The following is a 22,997-nucleotide window of genomic DNA, read 5'->3' as shown; positions in this document are numbered from 1 at the left end:
CTCTATCCCACTTCTACTTTGTTGAAAGGATAGCTTGTTTACCTAAATATTAACCTTAGAAGGGTAGTATGGGCTGGACTAGACGCGGTAGTAGTAGGCCTGTCCAGGTGATATCTCCCTAGGTAGGTATTTTTGTCGGCCCTGACATTCCGGCTGTCTGCCGCCTGGCGCTGCTATCAGGATATTGTCCTGACCTCGCTACTGACTATGGTATTGATGGTCATCGATGTGACTTGTGGTAACCGCTGCACGTTCTTGCAGTGTTCGGGCTGCGGAAGTTGTGAGTGGTCCATCTCGCTCTGCGTCATCGTAGGCACGTGCACGTGAGTGGGCGAGGACAACCTTGGAAGATGTCGCGTGTCGCATGCCAACGTTGGGGAGTGAATTACCCCACAGTCTGTCGCGCACATTGCGAGCGTGTTTACTCTTCAACTCACGACATCGACGCCATCATACTAGTGTAACTGTTCGTGCAGAATGACTCCATCCTCGGTCGTGGAGGGCCGAGGCCGAATCACGCTACTGCTCGCCCGCTTCCCGGTGCCGGCACTTGCACCATGCCAACATCTCGGCCAGCGGTTCTCTTACTACTCCACATCTCGCTCCCACACACCGAAACTCTCGGATCTGGGCACCGAGTTTCTCAGACGCGCAAGGGCACGATCCTAGCCATGCAAGCGTATGTCTTCGTAGCCCAATACCCGGTCGGTCACAACGCGTCTCGACGCGTATAGAGAGCTAACGTCGACGTGCAGGTGCGATCACTGTCATGAGAGGAAGGTTCGATGCGACAAGCTTCTCCCGTGCCGACGATGCAGCTTGAATGGATCAGAATGCCGCTATACAGATCGGACCAAGGCACGCACCTATAGCCAGGCCCACGTAGACACGCTTGAACGCAGAATTAAGCGCTTAGAAGTTCAAAACAGGACTCTTGTGCAACAAAGGAGGGCAGACTCAGTATCCTCTACAGGCCAAAATTCCGCCCCCAATGTCCAAAGTAATCATTCCACAAACGACAATGGCACTTCGCAGCGTCGTACATCTACCGACGTCGCGGGTGAAGTGTCCTACCTCTCGATCAATGCGTCCGGAGAAAGGAATTATCTGGGGTCCTCAAGCGGCATACTTCTCGCGAACTTCATCAGAGCCAATGTGGATGTTGAAACTTCAACGCCGTCGACAACTCCACCTGTTGACGCTGATGCTATCGACGCAACTGCTTCGGCTATTGAGTTTGCTCGAGACTTACCATCTGAACAGATAGCGAGCAGACTTGTACTGTCCTATCTCAACCATGACCACTTACGCTACCCTGTGGTCCTCCCTGCTACTCTCGGTGCGATGCTTTCGGAAATATACAGCTCGAACGCGACTTCCTCCACGCGCTCCGCAAGTGAAACCTTCATTTTCGATATGGTTCTTGCTATCGCGACAGCCAGCATCTGCCGGTCCGATTGGCAAGGGCTACCAAGTGCTCATACTCATTACATACGGGCGATGAAGCGAGCCTCGACCGTCTTGGAAAAAGGCGGGCTCGGTGCACTCCAAGCAGTTATCCTGTTGATTCAGTATCGCATGAGCAGTTCCATGGAAGATACCTCAGCCAGTATGTTGCTACACCTCCGTACATCAGAGCAGACCTTGCCTGATTGCAAGAGCCATCTAATAATTACACAGGTATGTGGCATCTGGTAGGAGTGGGAAGCAGAATTGCCCTGGAACTTGGCCTTCACTGTGAAACTGCATATCCTTACAAACGCTCGGATGACTCTCCAAGTAATGCAGACTTGAGTGCCAATCTTGTACAGCAGGAAGTTTCCCGGCTTTGCTTTTGGAGCATTGTGGCTATGGACAGGTATGTTAGGCAATGGCGACGCGAGCATATGCCAGAGGTTGGACTAGCTGACAGCGTACTAGAATAGTCAGCAACATACTTGGCAGACCTTTGGCAATCCACAACGACGACGTAGACACGGCACTACCGTCTGGCCTATGCGACGAGATCCTGCTTTCTGGACTCGAAACGCCCATGGCCGAGCACCTGGTCAAATGCCGCCGCATACCAATTTTCGTTCTGATCATCAAGTATCGCGTACTGTGTGGGGATATCATCCAGACTCTGCACAGTCACCGTCGAAGAAATCAGTCGGATGATGAGCTCCGCCACCGTAGAGATGAATTCGCTGCCGACCTCAGAGTTTGGCGGCTAAATGCCGAGACCGTCGCTCATCCGGGTTCTCTGGATGAAGGCAGGCCTTCATCTTGCTTCACCTCACCAACTTGGTTCGAGATGATATACCATAACGCCGTGCTAATGCTCCATCGACCATCGCCCACACTGGACACGTCAAGAGACTCAGTCGCGGTACAAGCGATTTTTGCCTCCTCTCAGGCTTCCATATCCTCGTATGCCAGCCTTCATCGCATGGGGCTCTTGAATCACAGTTGGCTTTCATTACAAGCTTTGTTTATGGCAGGGTTATCATATGTGTACGCTGTAACGATGCACTACCAGGCCATTCGGAGACAGCAAGGTCAACGACTAGGTGGTCTGCTGATCAGAAACCCAAGCACCATGGAAGTGATTAGCGATACACGAACATGCTCAAACGTCCTTGTAGCGGTATCGGAAAGATGGAAGTCGTTGCAACGTTGCGTCGATGTCTTCAACAGGCTGAGCGATGCTATCCTAATCGACGTTATCAAATTCAGCACACACCCCATCGCCGTCGCCACCCCTGCGGCCAACAGCACAGAAGACAGTGCCCACCAGTGCAGCAACCGGTCGGAGCTGGCGGCGGATACAGACTCGAATGGGTTGGGCCAGCCTCACTGGATGCACCCACAATACCTTCAACCTGTCGGAGCCGATGTAATGGTGTCTAATGCATCCCCACTGGCGATCGAAAATGAATTCAAGGGCTCTGCGTATGATCTACGACAAATGTACGATCAACAACAAGTCGACATGTCCGTGTATCGGTTCTCTCAGGCGTGGTTCGACAGCTTCGACTTATACGGTGGTATGGAACCTCAGCTCAACGACATGACGATGGATACGCATTTTTGATGTCAGCATGCTTCTACCGTTGCCAAAGCTGGTCTCGCATGAGGCTGCCCGCTGTTGCGCGGGGTGAAGCAATCAACTGACAGTTTCGAGTGTGCCGGAAATTGGCCACAATCAATTGACTGGAATTATTGGCGCCACAATCACCACACATCTGTCACGCTTGCGGCTCATGAAAGATGCGGTCACTCTAGAATAGTGGTATTTGCATCTTTCGGCGTGGGCACGCCGAGCGGCGTCGTTGCCAAGCAGTCCACCGGTAGTCTTGCTCGGGGCGGCGTCGCCGAGGGGTGGTGACCCGCCACTGCGAGTCAGCGCTTCGGAGCGGGACTACCAAAGTTGGGATCTTAGCGCCCCAACCCTGACTTTCATGTCGATATCTGGTGCGAGGACGCCATTATCCGGGGCGACCCCATGGGGAGAAGGACTAGTGTTCGATGCGCGGGGTAAATGAACGAGATTCGATATAAATCACTGTCCCGTCAATAGGACCATGCATCTTTTTCGCAGTGCCTTTAGCCTGGGTTCTTGCCCTACTCTTGACGCTGAAAGACCCTGTCGACGATACCATGGCCGTACCACAATCTGAGCCCGTGCAGGGTGTAGGATCTCCCATGTTAGGTCACACCGTCGACCCCATCGATGAGAAGTTCCAGAGCCAGCATATGGAGTATGAGAAAGTCGAGGTCAAAGGCGATTACTCTGGGGCCGTGGCCAAGACGAGCCCCGAGGAGAAGAAGCTCGTGAGGAAGCTGGACATCTGGATTATGGTCAGTCAACTATTGCCATACCTCCCAAATTTTGACTAATTACCCGATCCAGCCCATGCTTTGGTTGATGTACTGGCTCAACTACCTAGACCGCAACGCTATTACCCTCGCCCGTCTCAATGGGTTCCAAGACGATCTTGGACTCACCAGCAACCAATACAGCACTGCTATTTCTATTCTTTTCGTCGGCTATATCCTAGGCCAAATACCGAGTAATATGATTATCACGAGAGTTAAACCTTCGTGGTACATGGGAATCTGTATGATGGGATGGGCGGTTGTAAGCGGGCTTACAGCTATCGTACACAACTACACGGGCATCGTACTTGTGCGCTTTTTCTTGGGTGTAGTTGAGGCACCATACTACCCAGGAGCACTGTATCTCTTGAGTATCTTCTACACGAGAAAGGAGATTGCGACACGCATCAGCATTCTCTACTCTGGTAACATCCTCGCGTCGTCATTCGCTGGACTCATTGCGCTTGGCGTCTTCAAACTCGACGGTGTCCGTGGTATCAGGTATGATCTCCACACAGTTCTTGTGCAACGATACTGACCTCATGTCAAGCGGATGGCGTTGGTTGTTTATCATACAGGGCGTCGTCACCTTTGTCATCGCCGTAGTCGCCTGCTTTACCCTCCCTGACGAGCCTTTGACCACATGGTGGCTCAACCCCGAAGAACGCCAACTTGCGCACGCCCCGGTTGCGCGAGATACAGTCGGCCACTCCGCCGACGTTTCCATGCTCGCAGGCCTAAAAGAAGCTATCCGAGACCCCAAAGTTTGGGTATTCGTCTACATGCAACACCTGTTAGTTCTATCGGTTCCGCTACATTTCCCGTCTCTGACACTCTCTAGTCATATTGCGACCAATGGTTTTAAGGTAAGTTCTGGCTGTACGAAGTGCATGTGAGACATATACTGACTTCGTACCCCTACTCTGCAGAACTTCATGCCAACGATCGTCAACACACTAGGCTTCTCTCAGGAAGTAACTCTCGTATTGACATGCCCACCTTACTTGATTGCGGGCGCATTCTCCGTCGCATGGGCCATATCATCCGGCCATTTCAACGAACGCACCTGGCACATCACCATTGCCAAAGGCGTGGCTGTCTTTGGCTTCGTGCTCGGCTGCGCGACTATGAATGTAGGCGCGAGGTACTTCGCCATGTGCGTCTTTACCATCGGCACGTATGGCGTCAACAGCATCATCCTCGGATGGGTGTCCTCAACCTGTGGACAAACGAGAGAGAAGAAATCTGCGGCGCTGGCTATTGCCAACGTCGCAGCTACACTCAGCTTGATCTGGACTCCCGTAAGTCTCGCTTCTTGATCGCCTGGATATGCTGACTAATGTTGAATAGTACATCTGGCCAGAGTGGTCGGAGCCGCGGTTCGTCTTGCCCTTGGCTATGAGTGCTGGTATGGCACTCATGTGTGCGGCTGGCGCATGGTTTATGCGCTGGTGGTTGGTGCGGGAGAACAGGAGGATTAAGAGCTCGAACTCTGAGACTACGATGTTCTACGCCTATTGAAAGAGGTGACGTCTCGAATGTATATTGAAGCAATTAACTGCTGCCCCAAGGGTTCCAAGCCTATGTACCCAATGTACCAATGTGTGCCTGAGCTGACGCCACTGACCCACCGTATAGTACCATTCACCTTCTCTGTTAAACCTGATCGCTTGGATGTAGCATATAACTTCATACAGTAGCTGTTAGCTCGGCAGAGGTGGTTTCCATACTCTGGTTTCCTATTGGCGGACAGCTGACTATACGATATGTCGAAATGCTCTTCCTTTCGCATGCGGTATTTGGGTGTTTGTGTTGAATGTGTCACATGTTGCTTTATTTCTGGGGAGAGCTGAATGTCGGTTAAATGAGTCATGAACCGCAGGGCTGATACGGAGTCTCGCCAGGACTTCGGGAACTCCTGGGGTAGGAATCCTTTGACCTTTTCAGAAGGTAGGGCGATCGGTGTGTTTTGATTCGCTTGAGTCATTCAACAACTTCCGTCATTATGCCGTACGAGATGATTTTCCTGCTATTTTCCCCTGTAGGAGTTTCCGATCACACGTCGATCCTCTGTACACGGTATGCATTGGCAATTTAAATAACACATGCCAACTATTTGGCGAAAATCGATACTTCATGGGGCCGGCGAAGGATTCTGACTGTTACATGGAACGCATCCTACGCGCAATCCTACGCGGCATGCTACGCATCCGACGGCAGTGTATCTAACAATGAGCCCACTTTATCACACCAGGAGCGTCTAACGTTCCGCAAACCTTTGCAACACCAATCGTCAACACCATGGGACTGTGGGACGTGGAAGACTATGGCACTATCGCTGATAGGGCTTGCTGGTCTATGTTCGCAGTCACAGCTGGCGAGTAGCCCTCTTATGTTGCGCCGAATGGCAGCTAACTGTCTTGCAGTGTTCGTGGCGTTGAGAGTCGGCACTCGCATGTCCAGCAAAGGCGGTGGCCTTGGAATGGACGACTATATCACCGTATTCTGCGTCGTTGTGATGCTCGTCACCTGTATCCTGATCTCGATCGGCACACAGTACGGTCTTGGGCGGAGAATGGAGGCTATCGATCCCCCATTGATACCGCGAGCTCTCAAGTGGAATGTAATCATCAGTTCGGTACTGATATGGACGTTTTCGCTACCCAAGTTCGCCATCATCGCTATTCTCAAGCGTATTCTGGATTACGGCCTCAAAACGACGATACTATTCTGGGGCCTCGCGCTCAGCTCCCAGGCCTGCATATTGGCTACCTCGATCTGGTGGTACAAGCAATGCGATCCGGTCGAATTTGGCTGGAACAGAACCATACCGGGCGGAAAATGTGCCAGTACCAAGGTCATGTCAGATTTGGGCTATTTCACCTCCGCCTACTCTGCCTTCCTGGATGTTTTCTTCGCTGTGTATCCGATCCCATTCATCATGCGCCTCAACATGCCACTCAAGAACCGCATCCTGGTCTCGATCGCGCTGGGCCTCACTATCCTGGCCTTCATCCTCACCATCTACAAACTCACAATTTTTGGGGAAATCTTTGTAGTATTGGCTGAGAACCCGACCTGTGAGACTTCCACCCCACATATTTCTCATTGCAGAACTAACTTTGTTAGACCCGGTCCCGCTTCTCGATATACTCGGTCTAGGAGAGGGTTGTATTCTCGTCGTATGCTCCTCTTTGCCCACACTGGGCCCGCTCTTCCGCTCGGTCAGAGGCAAGGTTCGGACTCTCAGTGGCAGTGGTAATGGCAGTAGGACCACCAGCCAGGGACAACGCAGCAGCGCCACCCACCGAGGAGGGCTATCCAGCACCAGCGGAAGATGGGAAAAACTTCTAAGGCATCAGTTGGATGACGTGGAGAGGACATCGACCCACACCGGTGAAAGCATCGATGACATCCCGCTCGTTTACCACGGCGCGGACCAGATCCACAAGACGCTTGAGTTTAACGTGACGACGAGCGCGAGGGGCGACCGATGGGCGAAGCCAATTGACGATCGTGACAAGTAGCTTGGTATCAGTGTGGGGGTCAGTACTTCCTTCAAGCATCTACGCGCGTGATCGGGCAGCAGGGTCGTGGTGATGATCTGATTGGGCAAGCTTTGATGTCGTTGAAATGAGGTTGTTGATGTAATGTTATTAAGGCGAGGAACTGTAAAACTCAATACAGACTCTTCAGTAACACCAAAGTTCAACTGCTACAGTAGACATGTCTTGTCAAGGTCGCTCGCACGAGTTCGAGGGGCTGCGTGCCAAGAGTGGCGTGAGAAGTTGGGGGCCCAACAGGTGGGCCCGCCCCTGAGACATCCTTGCTCACTCGAATTCCGGATATCGTGTCCCCAACCGATCGGTGCTAACCACTTCAACCCGCATGGTATTAAATCGTGCGGCTTGTTAGATGCAATTCGGGACTAATTACTCCGTAGAATTTCGGCCACATCACGTGTCTTGGAGGACAGTTCACGTGTTAGGAAAAGTACATAGAGGAAGAATGGATCCTAGTACGCGCTTAACTGTTACAAGAAATTTACTAACTATGATAGTATTTGGAAACCTCCAGTCGGCCGGTAGATATGGCCACGATTTACGGTAGATAACAACATTACTCTTTGTCAAATAGCAGACGGCGTGTCTTTCCCGTTGTTCCTGCATCTTTCCCCAAAAATTAATTCCTATTTCCAACATGGCATCAGCAGACCAACTTATCGGAGCCTTGCAGGGCCTCGACGCGAACTCCTTCGTTAGCGAAGCAGAGCGCGTCCGTGCCATGGACGCGCTGACCCTGGCCTTGAGCAAAGTACACAAGCCGTGGGACATTGTTTGGCAGCACTGCTGGGTCAATCCGGCCACCAATGCATGCGTCAAGACGTTGATTGACGCGGGTGTCTTCAGCAAATGGATCGAGACCGGAGGCGGAGAGAAAACTTGCGCGGAACTCGCTGAGTTAACGGGTGTCGATGTAGTGCTCATCCGTAGGTCACACATCCGTTCTGCTTAACTCTTGATGAGCATTCTGACGGCAATACAGGGCGCATGATTCGGCAAATTTCTGGGCAGAATCTTGTCATCGAGACCGCCGAGGACACCTATAAGCCTACACCGTGGGTACACGCTCTCGCTGAGGATCAGGCCCTCGCCAACGTCTATGGTGAATTTTATGGCTTCGTCAATTCCCCCATGTTCAGGACTTTGCCAGCCTACCTCAAGAAGACGGGATACAAAGTCCCTACTAACCCCAACGACTGCAACTGGCAGTTCATGAGGGGCTCAGATGAGAATCTGTTCCAGTCCCTTGGCGCGAACCCTGCCGCCGCAAGGGAATTTAATGATGCCATGGAGAGTCACTCCAAGCATAACTTGACGCCCTGGGTTGATGTCTACCCAACTGAGACTCTTGTGAAAGAGTCCAAGTCTGACCGGCCCCTTGTCGTCGATGTCGGTGGTAGCAAGGGCCACGACCTTACCAAATTCCATCTGCGCCACCCTGATATCCCTGAGGGCAGTCTGGTGCTCCAAGACCTGCCCGATATTCTGAAGGAGTTGACTATTGACGACACCATCTCCATCCACCCTCATGACTTTTTTAAACCACAGCCAGTGAAAGGTGCCCGTGCCTACTTCATGCACAACGTGCTGCACGACTGGGAAGACACACAGGCGAAGCAGATCCTTTCTCACCTTGCCGAAGCTATGGAACCCGGATATTCGAAGCTTCTCGTTCATGAAAGTTTGGTTAGCTCCGTCAAGCCGCTCGCTCGTGTGACAACGTCTGATATCACTATGATGGCGTGTCTTGGTGCGAAGGAGAGGACGGAGGCTGAATGGCGGACGCTGGTAGAGAGTGTAGGATTGAAGGTGCTTAAGATATGGAGACCACCTCACTCTGTAGAAAGTGTTATTGAGGCAGAGCTACCTAGGTAGTTCGAATTCTAGGATGTCCCGTCGTACATGTGTCGCACGGTCGGGTGCGGGTATTGTAGATATAATAGCTGGAATAGAGCGTGTGTATTGTATTGTTTGTAATCTCGTAGTTGAGCTTATGTAAAGGTCATCGCACGAGGTTATTGATAACAACGTTTCCGACAGCGTTTGGCCTGCGACACCTTCAGATCTTATTGCGTCCTAGATCAGGTTTGACCGTTATCAAAGTTCGCGCTCTTGTCAGTAGCGCAACACTTAGCCGGTAATCTGGCTGAGCCTGTTTCTATTGGCTTGCTGTATCCTGGGCTCACAATGGCGATATATCATGCCAAACCACCCATTCCTTCACATACGACCATAGGATCATGAAAATTAGGCTTCCCGTCCGCTCAGCCATATACAAGCATGATACCGGCGGATTAGTAGTTAGGTGGGTGACCACTAGCGAATCCCCGCTGTTGTATGTCTTTGCCATAATTTTTGCCCATGGCATGGAAGGGAACGACGCTCCATGACGGGGCGTGAAGCTGTCGCAGCGTCGACTTGAGACTTTATTTTTGCACAGAGCGCTGTATCAGCAACTCGACCGGAAATGTCGCGGCTCACATTGATATCGTGAGCTTCAGTTTAGACAGCTGGTGTGGGGGATCTTCGGGCAGGCTCGGCGACGCGACTGCGAAAGCCAGACGAAGAACTCCGGTGCCTGCCTGCCAGAGATCCCGCGTCAACCTTGACTTCTTCTTGCACTACCTACGGAAAGGTGCGTATTCAACATCTGTTATACACGTCGCAATAGCACTTCTCATATGCGGGGCAGCTGGTTCACGTTAGCAGCGGCGCAACGCGACTTCGATCGATCCAGTACTTACTAAACGGGCTCCTGCCCAAACAGAATGTGCCAAAGGTACTCGAAAACCCGCCCGCTTGTCTCATCCTTCAGTGGAGTCTCCATCAGCCAGGTGTAGAACGTTCTGTATTCGTCCAACGGCCGCTTTCGTATCTGCTCGCTCGACACGGCAAACTGCGCGCAGCAAGGCGTCGCCAGTATATGCGGTACGTTCGTGTTGTTGAACAAGTCTCGCCACGCGTCCGGCATCGCTGCTTCGATAGTTCGATGCTCTTCAGGCGGATCGCGAAACGGCATTACTTCGTGCGGACAGCCGGGATCGTTGACGCAACGCAGATTCGCGTAGCCGTTGCTTTGGATGAAGTTGTTGTTGAGACTCTGCAGAGACACGACGTTGGAATGCTCTTGGTTGTCGGTATGCCATGCAATCGGATAGCCATCTTTGTGCGGATGTATGAACGCGATTGTTGAAGGAAGGTTGTCGTAGTTCTGCACGATATACGCGAGGTACGCATTTGCTTCCATTCCTTTGTTCCGGAGGGTGCGTAGAGTGCTGTTAGTCATCGGATCCAGGGTCGATATGTTGTGTGGAGTTTCGGTATCGATGTCATAGATGGCCGCTTGCCAGTCTGGTAGATCGGTATGCACCCAATCTGTTTCGTCGGTGGGAAGCTTTGCCATTACCACGACGCGATCAGGTAGGGATGGGGTAGGTGTCGCGACAGCAGTACTTTGCGTCGATGTGCTCATATGTTGAGAGTACGTGGATGTCGATGATGCTTCTCCTTTCGCGCCTCCATGCGCACCTTCCTGCTCGGATATCTCTTGCTTTCCTGCCGCTTCCGTTGACTCATGTCGCCATGGCTTCTTATCAACGCTGGTCTCGAGGGAACCTCCTTGGGCGACATTGAAGTGGGCGTCGAAGAGATACCATGCGCAGAGTAGAAGTACTGCTACCACTATGGATTCGATCTGTCTGCGGGAACGCATCATCGCTTGATGCCAAGTGGGTTGAGGACCTGAGAGTTGATGGAATTGGATGCGCGATAACTCGGGCTAGAGGTGTTCGAACAGAATATCGGGAGGACTCCGGTGATTACATCGCGTGCTATACGTGCGCAGGTAACATCTAGTTCCTAGAACAGTTGCCGATGATCAGGTAGTGGAGAGTAATTGTAGCGCGCGCCTTCTCGAAGGGGAGGTGAACTGCATTTCTTGCAAGGGACAAGAGATGGGCACAGCCTCGTCGCAGCACAAAGCCCCAAGATGTGACATTGCGGCACAGTAGAGTTAATATCAAGATAGGGCAGGTACAAGGAGTTGGTTGCGCGCGCTTGTCCTACGGCGCTAACCGGCGCTCGCTGGTTGGTGAATTCATGGGGCTCACGCTAACCCGATGCGATCACGATGCAGCAGGGCATGGACAGAGTATAGTACAACACCGGATTGGTCGGACTTGCGACTCAACTCCTGTGGGCTTCATCCCGTGAAGCCACCTTACAGCCTTACTATGCACCTATACTAGCCATTCCCAGCTTCTGAGTCCTCCGACATGTCGTCACTTGTCAAACCTCGGAGCGTTAGCATCAATTTTCCGGTTGTCTCGCAGAATTACAATCTTCGCCAACGTTGCACAAGGTCACTGTGAGCAACATCCTATCATTGCACCTATTCTCCATCCGTCAGGCAAACACCGGATCGAAGACTTCCGGCATCGTTGCGGTGATAAGCAAAACAAAACAGTACCTAGATAGGGGAATTCTGCGCAAACTCTACAGGGGGATCGCTCAAAGCTGTGTGCTTGTTCAAGTCTTTCATCACACTCTCGCCAAAAAGAAGCGATGAGGGTGCCAGGTGGCGGGATTGGCGTGATGATTGCGCGCCACTGCTTTCCTTTTGCATCGTAAACGAGGATCAGGTGGCGTAGTGGCTGATATGACAAAACTCGAGTCACAGAAGGCAAATGTGAAGCTACCGATGTACAGTTACAATCCCAGTAGGGCTTCGAGGACTTGATGCAGACCGATGCCAGGTGGTAGAGCTGGGTAGAGAAGTTATGAATGATGGTAGATATTAGTAAAGAGTTTGACAACCTTGTATTAACCTTCACGCAACTAAAATCACAAGTATTACAATTATGGATAAGTTTAATGGTAAAATGAATGATGATTTGAGGTATAGACCGAAGTCACAACAAAGTCTATAGACAGGAAGGTAACGTGGTATCAAGAAGGTAAAAGGTAAAAAGGTCGTAACTCGTGATGCGTCTATCAAGACAGCAAACTTCTAAGCAGTGGCAAAGATCTTGCCAATGCTAGACAGGCTCTGGCCATCAGCAGAGATGAGGTACTTCTGGTCGGTGCTAGGGGCGACCATGTGGTAGGCGTAACGCTCGATCCAGGGCTGAGCGTCCATCCAGGGAAGGACCTGCTTAAGGAACTCGTCGGCGTTGCCAGAAGTGACACCAAACTCGGTAACCCAGACGGGCTTGTTGAAGGTCTTGTGGAACTTGGTAAGGTAGTTCTTGAAGTCTTGAGCGTTGTCCCATGCGTAGTAGTGGGCGACGACGAAGTCGATCTGGCAGCCGTTGCAGGCAGACATGAATTGCTTGAGGTAGTTGATTCCCTTGTTGGGCTCGTCGGCGTTGGTGACGGAAGGAGAGCCGATGCGGAGACCCTGGGCAGCGAGGGGCTGGATGAACTTCTTGTGGGTTGCGGCGGCAGTGGCGACATCGATGTTGGAGCCTCCACCACCAGCTTGGTCGGGCTCGTTGAAGCTCAGCACGTGCGAAACCTTGTAGTTCTTCTTCGCATTGGCGATGTTGGTGTTCCAGCCCTCAGTGCACCACTGCTGGTTGGAGTGGAGAAGGGGGACGTATTCAAGGTCGAGGGGTGTTCCGTCGATGACTGCCTCCCAGTCGTACATCCAGGAGACCTTGGAGCCGGCGAACTTGTGAGTCCACTGGGATCCAGAAACACCGTTGTGGTTCTTGGGGAAGGCAAGACCACGCTTGCTTCCACCACGTGCCTGAAGAGGAGATGCCTCGATCATGGAGGAGAGGCCAGCAAGGGCCAAAATGAAGGTAGAGGTAAGCATAATGAATGAATGAATGACAGATCAGTTGATCAAGGAATGACTGTGGGGTTGCTAGAGAGCGTGGTTGAGTTGGATCTTCAAAGGAGTGAGATACCGCTTCATGGTGCCTTCCTCGACTTACTTATATTTACGGAAATTAGGAAGCGCCCACAGTGAACGGAACTAACAGCTGTGGCCCACCGCCTGTGCGAGCCAGCGCATGGCGTAGCCTTCTCGGCCTTTCCTGCAGTGTTTCACCCAAGCCTACTGCCAACTCCGAAAATCCACGTGCGATAAGACCATCTCCCGCAAGCCCGGTCTGACGGCGCCGGTTGTGGGGTTTGACCATTCGTCAATCTTGGTAGGGCTGTAGGGGCCAAGCTTGATGTGGAAATTACACGTCGGGTAGCCGTCAAATCACGATGCTGACGACTGATCGTCGCTCGCCGGGTCGCTGGAGCCACGTTGGTTTTCGCGGCATATGCACGAGAAGATCTTGCGTGGTAGTGGGCTTGGGGAGCGACGTTGGGGGACCTAACGCAGCATCCATGTCTAGGCTAGCTGTCTCTTCAGGAACAGTGCAGGAACAAACAGGAACAAGTTTTTGGTGACCGGACGAGGCATTGTTCTGGACTGCGGACTGACTTGGGGTGGAGCGCGCTAAGCCGATCAAGGCAGGCGTCTCCCGACATAAAAAACGTCCCGCGCAGATCCTCACCATTTCGAGTCCACCCATGCACAAATCACCAACGACAACGTGTAATGCTGTCATGCGAATCGAGACGATACGAGGTGCGTCATGATTCATCGCAGGTTGCGACGACAGTGCTGCGCGCATTGAGCTCTGTTGTGCAGCAAGGACCTCCGAAACAGAAAGTAAACAAAGTATTGCTTTTCTGACTTTCTCATAATTTGGATGCGCCCACCAATCATGGCCATGAGACAAGCCTAGAAATGCCATGGGCCCGTACCGAGCCGCAATCTTCCGTCAACCACCAGGAACGCCTGCTGTCCATCCGGCGGCATCTTCAGGCGGTGCCGCAGGCGACGGCGTCGACGCCTCGCGTGCTTTTGACATTTTCACGTGGCGCTCCCAACACGGCTGATACTCCACGGCTCTCTACTATGACATCTGAACGCCGAGGTGGATGACACTTGACGACTGGTAAAGGTCGAGACCCTTTTACAACCAAGTCGCTTCATTCGCTCTCACATGTCAGCGCGATGTCGGTCCACAACTCTGGAATCTGGCATTTGGGCTGCAGTCCACAAACTTCTGTCAGCCTCTACAGAACAGACTTTGATAGTTCTCCACTCCGTCACCGATCATAGGTTGTACGCAAAACTCTGCCTCATCCCCGCTTTCGAGCGCTCACAGCACGTAAGACGTTCCACTCGCATGTTGAAATTATTTTTCCCGCAGCAAGATGCCGAGTACTGTCGGTTACTGCGATAGAAAGAGACTTCTGGGACCTAAGCATGTCTCAAGGAAGACCTGGGCCCTTCGTGCCGGGCTCGAGTACCATGGTAAGAGCCAAACCGGCACTTGCATTACATGAACGGCCTCGGGAATCTTGAGAAAATCAGACTCACATCCGACAGTCCCCACGTATCAGCATACACGGAGCAGACATTTTACTACCATACGTAAATGTCGGTTGTAACCAAGCGACTACGCTGCGCTAACGCACGCGCAGTGCAAGCACCGGGTGAAGGAATTGCCGTTCGTTGAGTTCTAGCGTGAACGACTGCATTGCAGTAGCAGGCGCGACAGCAGTTTCCCGCCCGTGAACGGAAAGATGGGATGAAAACGTTGCATGTTGGCCGCGTTACCTCGCTGCACATACTTTTAGCAGGAGAACCGAGCAGTTCGTATTTTGCGACGCCGCCGTTGACCGCGCGGCACTTTCACGGCCCGACATCCTCGTACCTCGACGCTTTGCGTTTGAACACCCGTCCAAGCCTATCGTACTTACGTCATGTTGCTGGATACCACTTGGGTACATTGATGCATGCGCATCGGTTGAGAAAAGCATCATCACTCGCTTGAACACTGCTTTTATCAGCCACCTCCCTGTGGAGTCTGTGGCTTTGACCTTGATGTGGCTCGTCGATAAGAAAAAAGCACCAGACGCGGAGAAAGCACAGAGGAAGCACTGATGCTGTCATAGCTGTACGAACTCGTGTTGCTGCCAAGGGGCAACTCCAGCCCGATCTTGCTATTATTGACAACGGCGAGGCTGGCATGAATCATTGGAGGAGACTGTGCGCAATGCGGAGAAGGCCATGATGCGGACTTTGCTCCTGTCTTGACAACGGTCGATACGAAAACCTTCCGGTGGCATCGTGATAGTCGATGCGTCGGCTCTCCCTATACAGTCTGTGTTCTTTCAAAGGCCTCAATACGTGGCTATAGACATGGATGGACATGAGTCGATAAACGGAAGACTATTAATAACCATCGGCTTTAACGTCGTCGCCGATGAACATGGGATAACGTTTTGACAAGTATTAGCAGGAGAACATCAATTTGGCAAGAAGACAACACAGACAGAGCGAGGCTCGCTTTCGCGCAAGGCATTCTCATAATAATGCTTTGGGGACTGCATGTCACTGATGTGCATGTGTTGCATCGAGATCGAAAACACCTGTATGGTTTTTGGATATGCGGTGGAACATGCGGGCTGGAACTGGCGCGCGTTTCTTGCTAGCTTGCTAGAGAAATGCAGACTCGGTTCTCACATAAAGCGGAGGTTGCGGATTTTGGAGAAAGCGAGGTCAAGATTGAGGTGTAGACAACGCAGAAGGCGGAGAGTGGAGAGAAGGCTTTGTACTCTTTCGCCACAGTTGTTCTATACTCGCACGCTCTCATGCTATCTATGCATACGCCTTTTCGCCCAAGCAACACTGTCGCCCAAGTTAAGGCATACAGACTTTGATCTTAGTGTAATAGAGACACGAGTCTTATTTTGAGGCATTGTCTGTGAACTTGGCCGAAACATTTCATAATCGGTTTCCATCTCTTTTTCTTGTTGGACAGCTCGCACATAAACATTGTGCCTGTATCTTTCGATGATCGCAAGCACCGCTGAAATAGAGAAGCAACGGAAGACGGTGATGAGGGATCTTTTGTACTGAAAGCCTGCGAGCCGCCGCGTGGAATGTATCTTGCGTTGCCTGTAATTCTCATGTAATCTTTGCAGGGGTGTTTGGAAATACCCCGAGATAACATAGTACTAAACATGGAGAACAAGATATCGTCTGGATTCGGTATTTGAGAGTGTTGTAGAATGGTAAACCCCGCTGGTGGAGGCAACACATCAAATCGACACATTCGATTTTGGGAAGAGGTGGAAGGACCGCAGGACATACGCAGTAGAGGAGTCGATTTCAGAGAAAATACCACATCGCAACTCGATGTTATCGTTTTGGAAAAAGTCACTTTTGCTGTTGTGACAGAATGTTCTGGGAAAGAAGAGTTGTAGTAAGCAGAGAGGGTATTTATACCCCTTTTCTAGCTCTTTCCCGGCTCATATACCGTTCACGTTCAGACTTTCAGTTGCCGAAAAGCTGTCATAGCCCAGATGAATGCTTCTGCAGCGGCATACGGTGCTTGTGATAATGGTTGGAGCAGAACACCAAACAGCGGTCATAGCTGTGGCGTAGCGAATGTTTGAGTAGTAGAATCCGGCCAGCAAAGCGCTCCGCCAACATTTGTCGGTAATAGTAAAATTTTAAGTAGAGCTGTGCGCTCGGGTTCTTCTCATGTCTCTGCCAGCACTCCGTTTTGGAAAGAGGAAGAAGGCGGTAGAGTTGAAAGTCGCTGGAAGGGAGGAAAGCAGCTCTCTTTTATATTGTGGACTCCCGCTAAGAGCCCCAATCATGGGAAACCACCTACTGGTTTTGGGTATGTGGAGCTATTTCATTGCGTGAAATGTTATCGTAGGACTTTGATTGCAGTCATGTACTGGTTCTGCAAGATTTTCAGGGGAACCTTGGAAGGCTCATGATAGACATAGATCTTGTTTTCGATATCCAGGAAGGAGGGGGGAAAGACATGGAACTTTAGATCCCACTTTTTGATAGACAGAAACCACAGGTGCAACACATCAGTATGACACTCATGCGTTTTTGTTCCCGCGAGGGATGAATAGTGGATTGAAAGAGAAGTAAAAGATCGGCGAAAGACGGGTCATATAGACACTCGCGAAGCGCGTAACCAGAAGAAGAAGAACCATTGGCTAGTCTTTCGTTCTTTTTTTTAGAGGCAGGTAGCTGTGGCCATCCTGGTGAGCCGATAACTTTCAGTCCAACCGCCGATTTGGAAAGGCGGGCAGACGCCGAAAAGTCATTGCGCGTTGTAGTATTTCTTGTCGTTGGACGAGAGAAGGCGCGACAGAACTCCATAATAGTGTGTGAATGGGACTTTGGAAGAGAAGCAGGACAAACCCATACTCTTTTGGTAATGAGGTTTTGATAAGAGGTAGGACTGGTATGTTGGAGTAAGAAAGAAGAGAAGGAAAGCAGCAGTAGATAGCTTTTATACAAGCGAGAGCAGTCCATGTTCATTCTCGTCAATTAATTGTGTGACACGCGTCTCAGCACCCTCGATCATGGGGGTTCCGTATGCGTCTTTTGGTAAAGAGCAGAGCAAGTGCTCACTCACTCCATGCACCACTATTTTCTGGTTTTTGAACTGCAGGCTCTGTCGCAACAAAGAACACATCATGCTAAGTACGGCAGTTTTGTAGGAGATCATACAAAGTGATCCGGTTTGGTTCGGCGCATACAGACGATGCCGGCAAGTTTTGGGAATGGTGGAAGGCGACCTTGGGAAGGCGAAACATGCGCGCGGACGGTCGCGCTTTTGGAAGTTGACACGCAGGACATGCCTGTCTCGCAGGATGTTTTCGATTTATTAAAGCCCCTTCTTCAATCTTTTCATATAAAAAAATGGAAGCTGGTCTTTGGTACTTGCAAAAAGTATTGATATGAAAGAGGAGAAGTGCAGTGGGGTGAGAATTGAGACTTTTCTGCTGGAGCAGAGCCATGCGGCAATGCCTTGCATGTTTTTGGAAGGACTGAATCTGGTGAGACGGCACTTCTTTCGGTGAGCTCATGGAAAAGTGGCCTGTTCTTTTTTCGATGAAGAGAAACCCAAGGGAAGTTCTGGAAGGAAGATATGCGTCATTTCGCAGTCCTCGGATGTAATTTGTAGGCGTTTGATGAGCAGAAGAAACATGCCCGGAGACTCTGCATTTTTGGAAGAGATGCGGAAGGCAAGACGCAACTCATGCATACGGCTGTTCATCATTTTGGAAAGATGAGTACGAAGTGCATAGGAGAGAGCAGAAGCACAACGACCAGAGAGAATTTATATAGACATAGACAGCCAAGACGGGACGATGAAAAGTGATGTAGAAGTCCAGCATTCTTCCCCCACTCAGAGCAGTCTAAACACCTACAAATGCCGCTCAACGTGATCACATAACGCAAGCAGACGCTACCCACACAATGAATGACATGACGTGATATCTAATCGCTCAAAACGCCCTCGACGCCGGGTATAACGCTTCAAGTTCCATCGTTCAAATCTACGGCCCGCCCTTTGGAGACTGACGGAATTCCACAAAATTGTATGGTTGTGCACTTACGCCAACGTAGCGACCCTGTTTGGGATCGTACACGGCGTGCACACTGACTGTTATCTTCGCTCGCTCGCCGTATACCTCGACGAGGCCCATCACCACGAAGGCGCCGCGCGGGACCGGGTGTGGGTACGGTTTGAACGTTCTGCGAAAGTCGGCCTGGAATTGCGACAGGTCTAGTGTGAACTTTTTGGGATCGATTGTGACGCGGTCGAGATCCTTGGTAGCGCCGTCGACAGGTGCGACAGAGGGCGACGCACCTGGCTGCTGGGTAGGTGTCGCAGACGTGGAGAAAGGCCTTGAAGGGACGCTCGTCGTGGGGTTCGCCGATGATCGCGGGTTGGCGCTTATTCTCTGAACGAGCTCCTGGACGGTCTCGGTCTTCGATTCTGGACTCCAGCCCATATAGACTTTGAATCCTTTCCATGAGCTTCCTAGTTTGCTCGTTGTGCTGTTGTATATGGCCTTTGCTGCCTCCTTGGGATAGAATAGCCGATTCAGGCGGTGGTGAACAGTGCTGTCGACTGGTCTCATTGCCTTCCGCAACGTTCCATCCTCCAACAGCTCTATCCCGGGCTGTGCGTATTCGTCGGGCGTGGTGTCTGGAAACTTGACCTCAATCCACACTTTGCCTTTGCTCGTGTCGATTTTGCCGGCTTTTGCGACGAGAATTGGGTGCTTGGCGAAAGCGTTGCGTACTCTGTATACTAATTCTCCTGTCACGTTGTCAGTACATGAACGACATGCTCGGCCAAGGATATCGTACCTCGTATCTTGTCAATCCTTGGACGGTCTGTCGCCAGCTTCTTGAACTGTTGCCATTCTGGATCTGACCCTTTCCAAAATCTCTTCGGCTGTAGCCTCGAAAAGCCGGTGGGTATGAATAGTATAGGGTCGTATTCTTCGTCGTCGTCTTCGTCTTCATCGTCTGCTTCTCGGCCGACCGTTGTCCACCCGCCGTCGTTGGCCTCTTCAACTTCAACACTTATGCTAATATATCTCGAGATTCCGTAAAAGGCCAATCCGACTGCGACGGCACCGACTAATCGTCTGTGGACAGTTAGCACGTGGAAAGTACAGGGATGTGTGAAGCGACTCACGACCTGCTGAGGAATGGTCGCCCTATACGCACTCGTTGTATTATGACTCGCTCGTGGCCATCTCGTGCTGCCGATCGGACTATACGCGCATGTGGTATCCGGTTCAAGAGGGAGAAGTTGCGCCGAAGCACCAGTGGCGTAGACATTGGTCTGGCGCTGGCGGAAGCGAGTGTTATGAGAATGAGGATCGCAAGATCAAGTAGAGAGACATTTAGGTCTTTCTGAAACAAAGAATGCGCGTGAAGCTGTGCAGCGTAAACAAGTGAATGCGGTTGATAGCGCCCCACGGGTTGTATCACTGATAGTTGCGGGCGGAGGTGAGGCAGGTTCGGCGCTAGTTCCGTCTAGGTCGCAGCGCAGCTCAGGATGGCGATGATGCACCTGCATCATCGCGGAACGTCCTCAACTCCATCCTCACCGCCACCATGAAGCTATCCGGCGCCTTTGTCGCCTCATCGCTGTACTGCACCGTCCTTGCAGCTCGCCCCACCGTCAGTCCCGAGACTGCGCGTCTGATCATTGCCCAGCGCCTGGGCCTATCGCGATTCCACTCTGTCGAGCACCCCGACGCCGAGACAATCAGACACATCAACACGTACGGAGGAAGGCACCAGAAGCTGTTTGGCGCAGACGATGCAGAGCAATCCAAGGCGCACCTGCTGATGTGGGTGGAGGGCGCCGAGCAAGATGAGGCAACAGGTGGGCATACGTGACGACAGCATCGCGAAGGATACGACTAACCCGAGCTCTCAGTCATCATCAACGATGGATCAGACCGCACACACGACTTTGCGATATCGAGTGCGCCATCTATCGAAGACAATGAGCGCCTGGTCATGGACTTCATAGCACAAGCCAAGTCGCTGCCGGCACTCTCAGACCCCCAGCAACGGACATACACGTCCAACTTCGACATTGAGTCGGCGCTCCCACCGAACGAGAAGTCGGACGCTTACAATGGCTACCTCAACATCTGGACCACCGGCGCGAAAGACGACCTATCGACCGAGCAGATTGCCCAGGTGCTGAGCAGCGTCAACAAGAAGGCCGAGGAGACGGGTTTCTCCACGACTGTCGTCATGATGCCGCGTTCAGCCAAGTCCAAGTCCAAGCGCGCTGCCCAACCGTGGGGCGCCTACGATGTCCCCTCCAAGGAGGCCCGCCGCCAGAACCCCGAGGCAATCCTCTCCTCGCAGCCCGTACCTGCTGTCTCCAAGGTGCCTGACCTTGAAGACTTCCCCGTCGTCATTGCGGCCGACAACAAGAAGGGACCTGTTCGCGGTATCCTTCCTAGCTGCTTCAAGTCCATGTCGGCTTGCGAGACTCAGACCCACAACTGCTCCAGCCACGGCGAGTGCAAGCTCCTCCACAAGGGACGTGGATCCGGTTCTGATCAGGAGACAATTGACTGCTATGGATGCGCCTGCGCCGCTACGGTCGAGCACAAAGACGGAAAGGGTATGGAGGGCCAGAGGAAGGTCACCTACTGGGGCGGCCCCGCCTGCCAGAAGAAGGACATCTCGGTTGAGTTCTGGCTCTTTGCCGGTGCCGGTGTCACTCTGGCATTCTTGATCTCTGCTGGTATTGGTATGCTCTACAGCATGGGTGCCGAGGAGCTGCCCAGTGTTATCGGTGCCGGTGTCAGCGGTCCCACAAGGAAGTAAGGGGTTGCTAGATGTATGAAGTGGTGGAGATAAGAGGGAGACGGAAGATCGAGCATTGTATATCTGGTGTACGACAGACAGTCTTTGTTAGTTAGCAGTATGGGGCTTGTACTCTATGGGATAATGGCGTTTATAGCACTGCAATTTAGCATTTGAACAAGTTGATACAAGTTTGACAGAGTTGATCATCTGCTAAAGTCCACTAATTCGACTGCAAGCGATGATGATAATATGTTGGTTCGCTCACGTAGCTACTGATGTGTGGCTGTCCAGTATGCCTGTCAGATGTCTCAGTCGCCATGTTCCTGAATACATCAAAACTGAACGGCTGAGACACATCACAGGCGTAATGGATAGCTACACAAATGCTACAAAGGCCATGACCCTATACATATTCAGTAACCCCATGTTCGATACCTAGAAATAAACGCATCCATCATTACAGCTTTACACTCCTCATGCCTTGGCCTTCTCCACTATTACACCATCGTCGCTCTTGGCCTTCTCCTCGTCCAACTCCTTCATGAACTCGGACTGGATGCCAGCCCTGCGATTCTCCCACCACTCCTTTTCCGCTGGTGCCTTGGCTGTGATCTCACCGAGACGCTCGCGGATGTGGTTGTTCTGTGCCATTTCTGAAGCGGATTGGAAGATGGTCTGGCCCCAGTTCGGTGCAAAGGCATTGGCCTGTCTCAATGTCAGTCATGCTCAAAGAATTGCGAAGCCACCCGACTTCAATCTATACTCTCTAGACTCACCTCGTTGACGACATCCCTGAGTTCCTCCTCAATCTCCTTCTCTGCCCGCTGGAACCGCTGCCACAGATCATCGCCCACGCTACCCCTCTGCAGCAATGCCTGCAGCGCCTGCTTGGCGTTTCTTATCTGTACAATCCTATGTATGTCCTCTGTTGCGCGACGCAATAGCGCAGCCTTGAGTACGCTGTCCGGCACCTTGGGTTCGTCCATGTGTAGTAGGGAGAGGTAGACATTGCGCTGGAGATGTGTGGGGAACCAGGGTTCGAGGGATGCGGCGTTCGCGGCTTGACGCTTGCGGTAGAGGTTGGTGAAGACAGTGAATGATCCGGCGAGGATACCGATGTAAGCGATGGGCACGGTAAGCATTACCCAGTCGACCATGTCGAAGGGCCACATGGTGAATGTTGTGTGGGTTGTGTGTGCTTTGTTTGCGCGGAATGTGAAGAGGTATGACAAGCTCGGGATGCGATGCAGGCGCTGACGTTAGAATATGAAGAAGCGACGGTGTTCTCAGTAGTGAGATATGGGGTAGGTGAAGACCAAGAGGGAGGGCAAGTCGCTGTTGTCTCACTTATCGATACATTCGAATATCTGTCCAGTTCCGCGCCA

General features: G+C 51.8%; 8 protein-coding genes across 8 annotated transcripts; 4 read left to right on the top strand and 4 right to left on the bottom strand.

Annotated features, from left to right (window-relative positions):
* Positions 1-3,639: 3,639 nt before the first annotated feature.
* J4E87_002561 (uncharacterized protein) lies at positions 3,640-5,379 on the top strand (the record flags this gene model as incomplete). Its single annotated transcript, XM_049374197.1, has 6 exons — positions 3,640-3,840; positions 3,893-4,359; positions 4,409-4,651; positions 4,700-4,724; positions 4,788-5,159; positions 5,209-5,379. The coding sequence occupies 6 exons, from the start codon at positions 3,640-3,642 to the stop codon at positions 5,377-5,379; spliced, it is 1,479 nt and encodes a 492-aa protein (XP_049236337.1).
* A 780-nt stretch (positions 5,380-6,159) lies between these two features.
* J4E87_002560 (uncharacterized protein) lies at positions 6,160-7,385 on the top strand (the record flags this gene model as incomplete). Its single annotated transcript, XM_049374196.1, has 3 exons — positions 6,160-6,239; positions 6,301-6,938; positions 6,988-7,385. The coding sequence occupies 3 exons, from the start codon at positions 6,160-6,162 to the stop codon at positions 7,383-7,385; spliced, it is 1,116 nt and encodes a 371-aa protein (XP_049236336.1).
* Positions 7,386-8,058: 673 nt separating this feature from the next.
* J4E87_002559 (uncharacterized protein) lies at positions 8,059-9,296 on the top strand (the record flags this gene model as incomplete). Its single annotated transcript, XM_049374195.1, has 2 exons — positions 8,059-8,347; positions 8,404-9,296. 2 exons carry the CDS (start codon positions 8,059-8,061, stop codon positions 9,294-9,296), a joined length of 1,182 nt encoding a protein of 393 aa, XP_049236335.1.
* Positions 9,297-10,164: 868 nt separating this feature from the next.
* Positions 10,165-11,136, bottom strand: J4E87_002558 (uncharacterized protein; the record flags this gene model as incomplete). The annotated part of the gene is made up of 1 exon (XM_049374194.1): positions 10,165-11,136. One exon carries the CDS (start codon positions 11,134-11,136, stop codon positions 10,165-10,167), a length of 972 nt encoding a protein of 323 aa, XP_049236334.1.
* A 1,293-nt stretch (positions 11,137-12,429) lies between these two features.
* On the bottom strand, positions 12,430-13,194 carry J4E87_002557 (uncharacterized protein; the record flags this gene model as incomplete). Its single annotated transcript, XM_049374193.1, has 1 exon — positions 12,430-13,194. One exon carries the CDS (start codon positions 13,192-13,194, stop codon positions 12,430-12,432), a length of 765 nt encoding a protein of 254 aa, XP_049236333.1.
* A 5,618-nt stretch (positions 13,195-18,812) lies between these two features.
* Positions 18,813-20,112, bottom strand: J4E87_002556 (uncharacterized protein; the record flags this gene model as incomplete). Its single annotated transcript, XM_049374192.1, has 3 exons — positions 18,813-19,582; positions 19,633-19,916; positions 19,967-20,112. The coding sequence occupies 3 exons, from the start codon at positions 20,110-20,112 to the stop codon at positions 18,813-18,815; spliced, it is 1,200 nt and encodes a 399-aa protein (XP_049236332.1).
* Positions 20,113-20,391: 279 nt separating this feature from the next.
* Positions 20,392-21,630, top strand: J4E87_002555 (uncharacterized protein; the record flags this gene model as incomplete). The annotated part of the gene is made up of 2 exons (XM_049374191.1): positions 20,392-20,665; positions 20,720-21,630. The coding sequence occupies 2 exons, from the start codon at positions 20,392-20,394 to the stop codon at positions 21,628-21,630; spliced, it is 1,185 nt and encodes a 394-aa protein (XP_049236331.1).
* Positions 21,631-22,086: 456 nt separating this feature from the next.
* On the bottom strand, positions 22,087-22,784 carry J4E87_002554 (uncharacterized protein; the record flags this gene model as incomplete). Its single annotated transcript, XM_049374190.1, has 2 exons — positions 22,087-22,317; positions 22,389-22,784. 2 exons carry the CDS (start codon positions 22,782-22,784, stop codon positions 22,087-22,089), a joined length of 627 nt encoding a protein of 208 aa, XP_049236330.1.
* Positions 22,785-22,997: the final 213 nt, after the last annotated feature.

Source organism: Alternaria ethzedia (assembly GCF_023757985.1).
Source record: "Alternaria ethzedia strain BMP 0044 chromosome Unknown scaffold_4, whole genome shotgun sequence".
In the NCBI taxonomy this organism is placed as follows: domain Eukaryota; kingdom Fungi; phylum Ascomycota; class Dothideomycetes; order Pleosporales; family Pleosporaceae; genus Alternaria; species Alternaria ethzedia.
The sequence above is the reverse complement of the archived record's forward strand: the minus strand, read 5'-3'. Positions and strand labels throughout refer to the sequence as shown.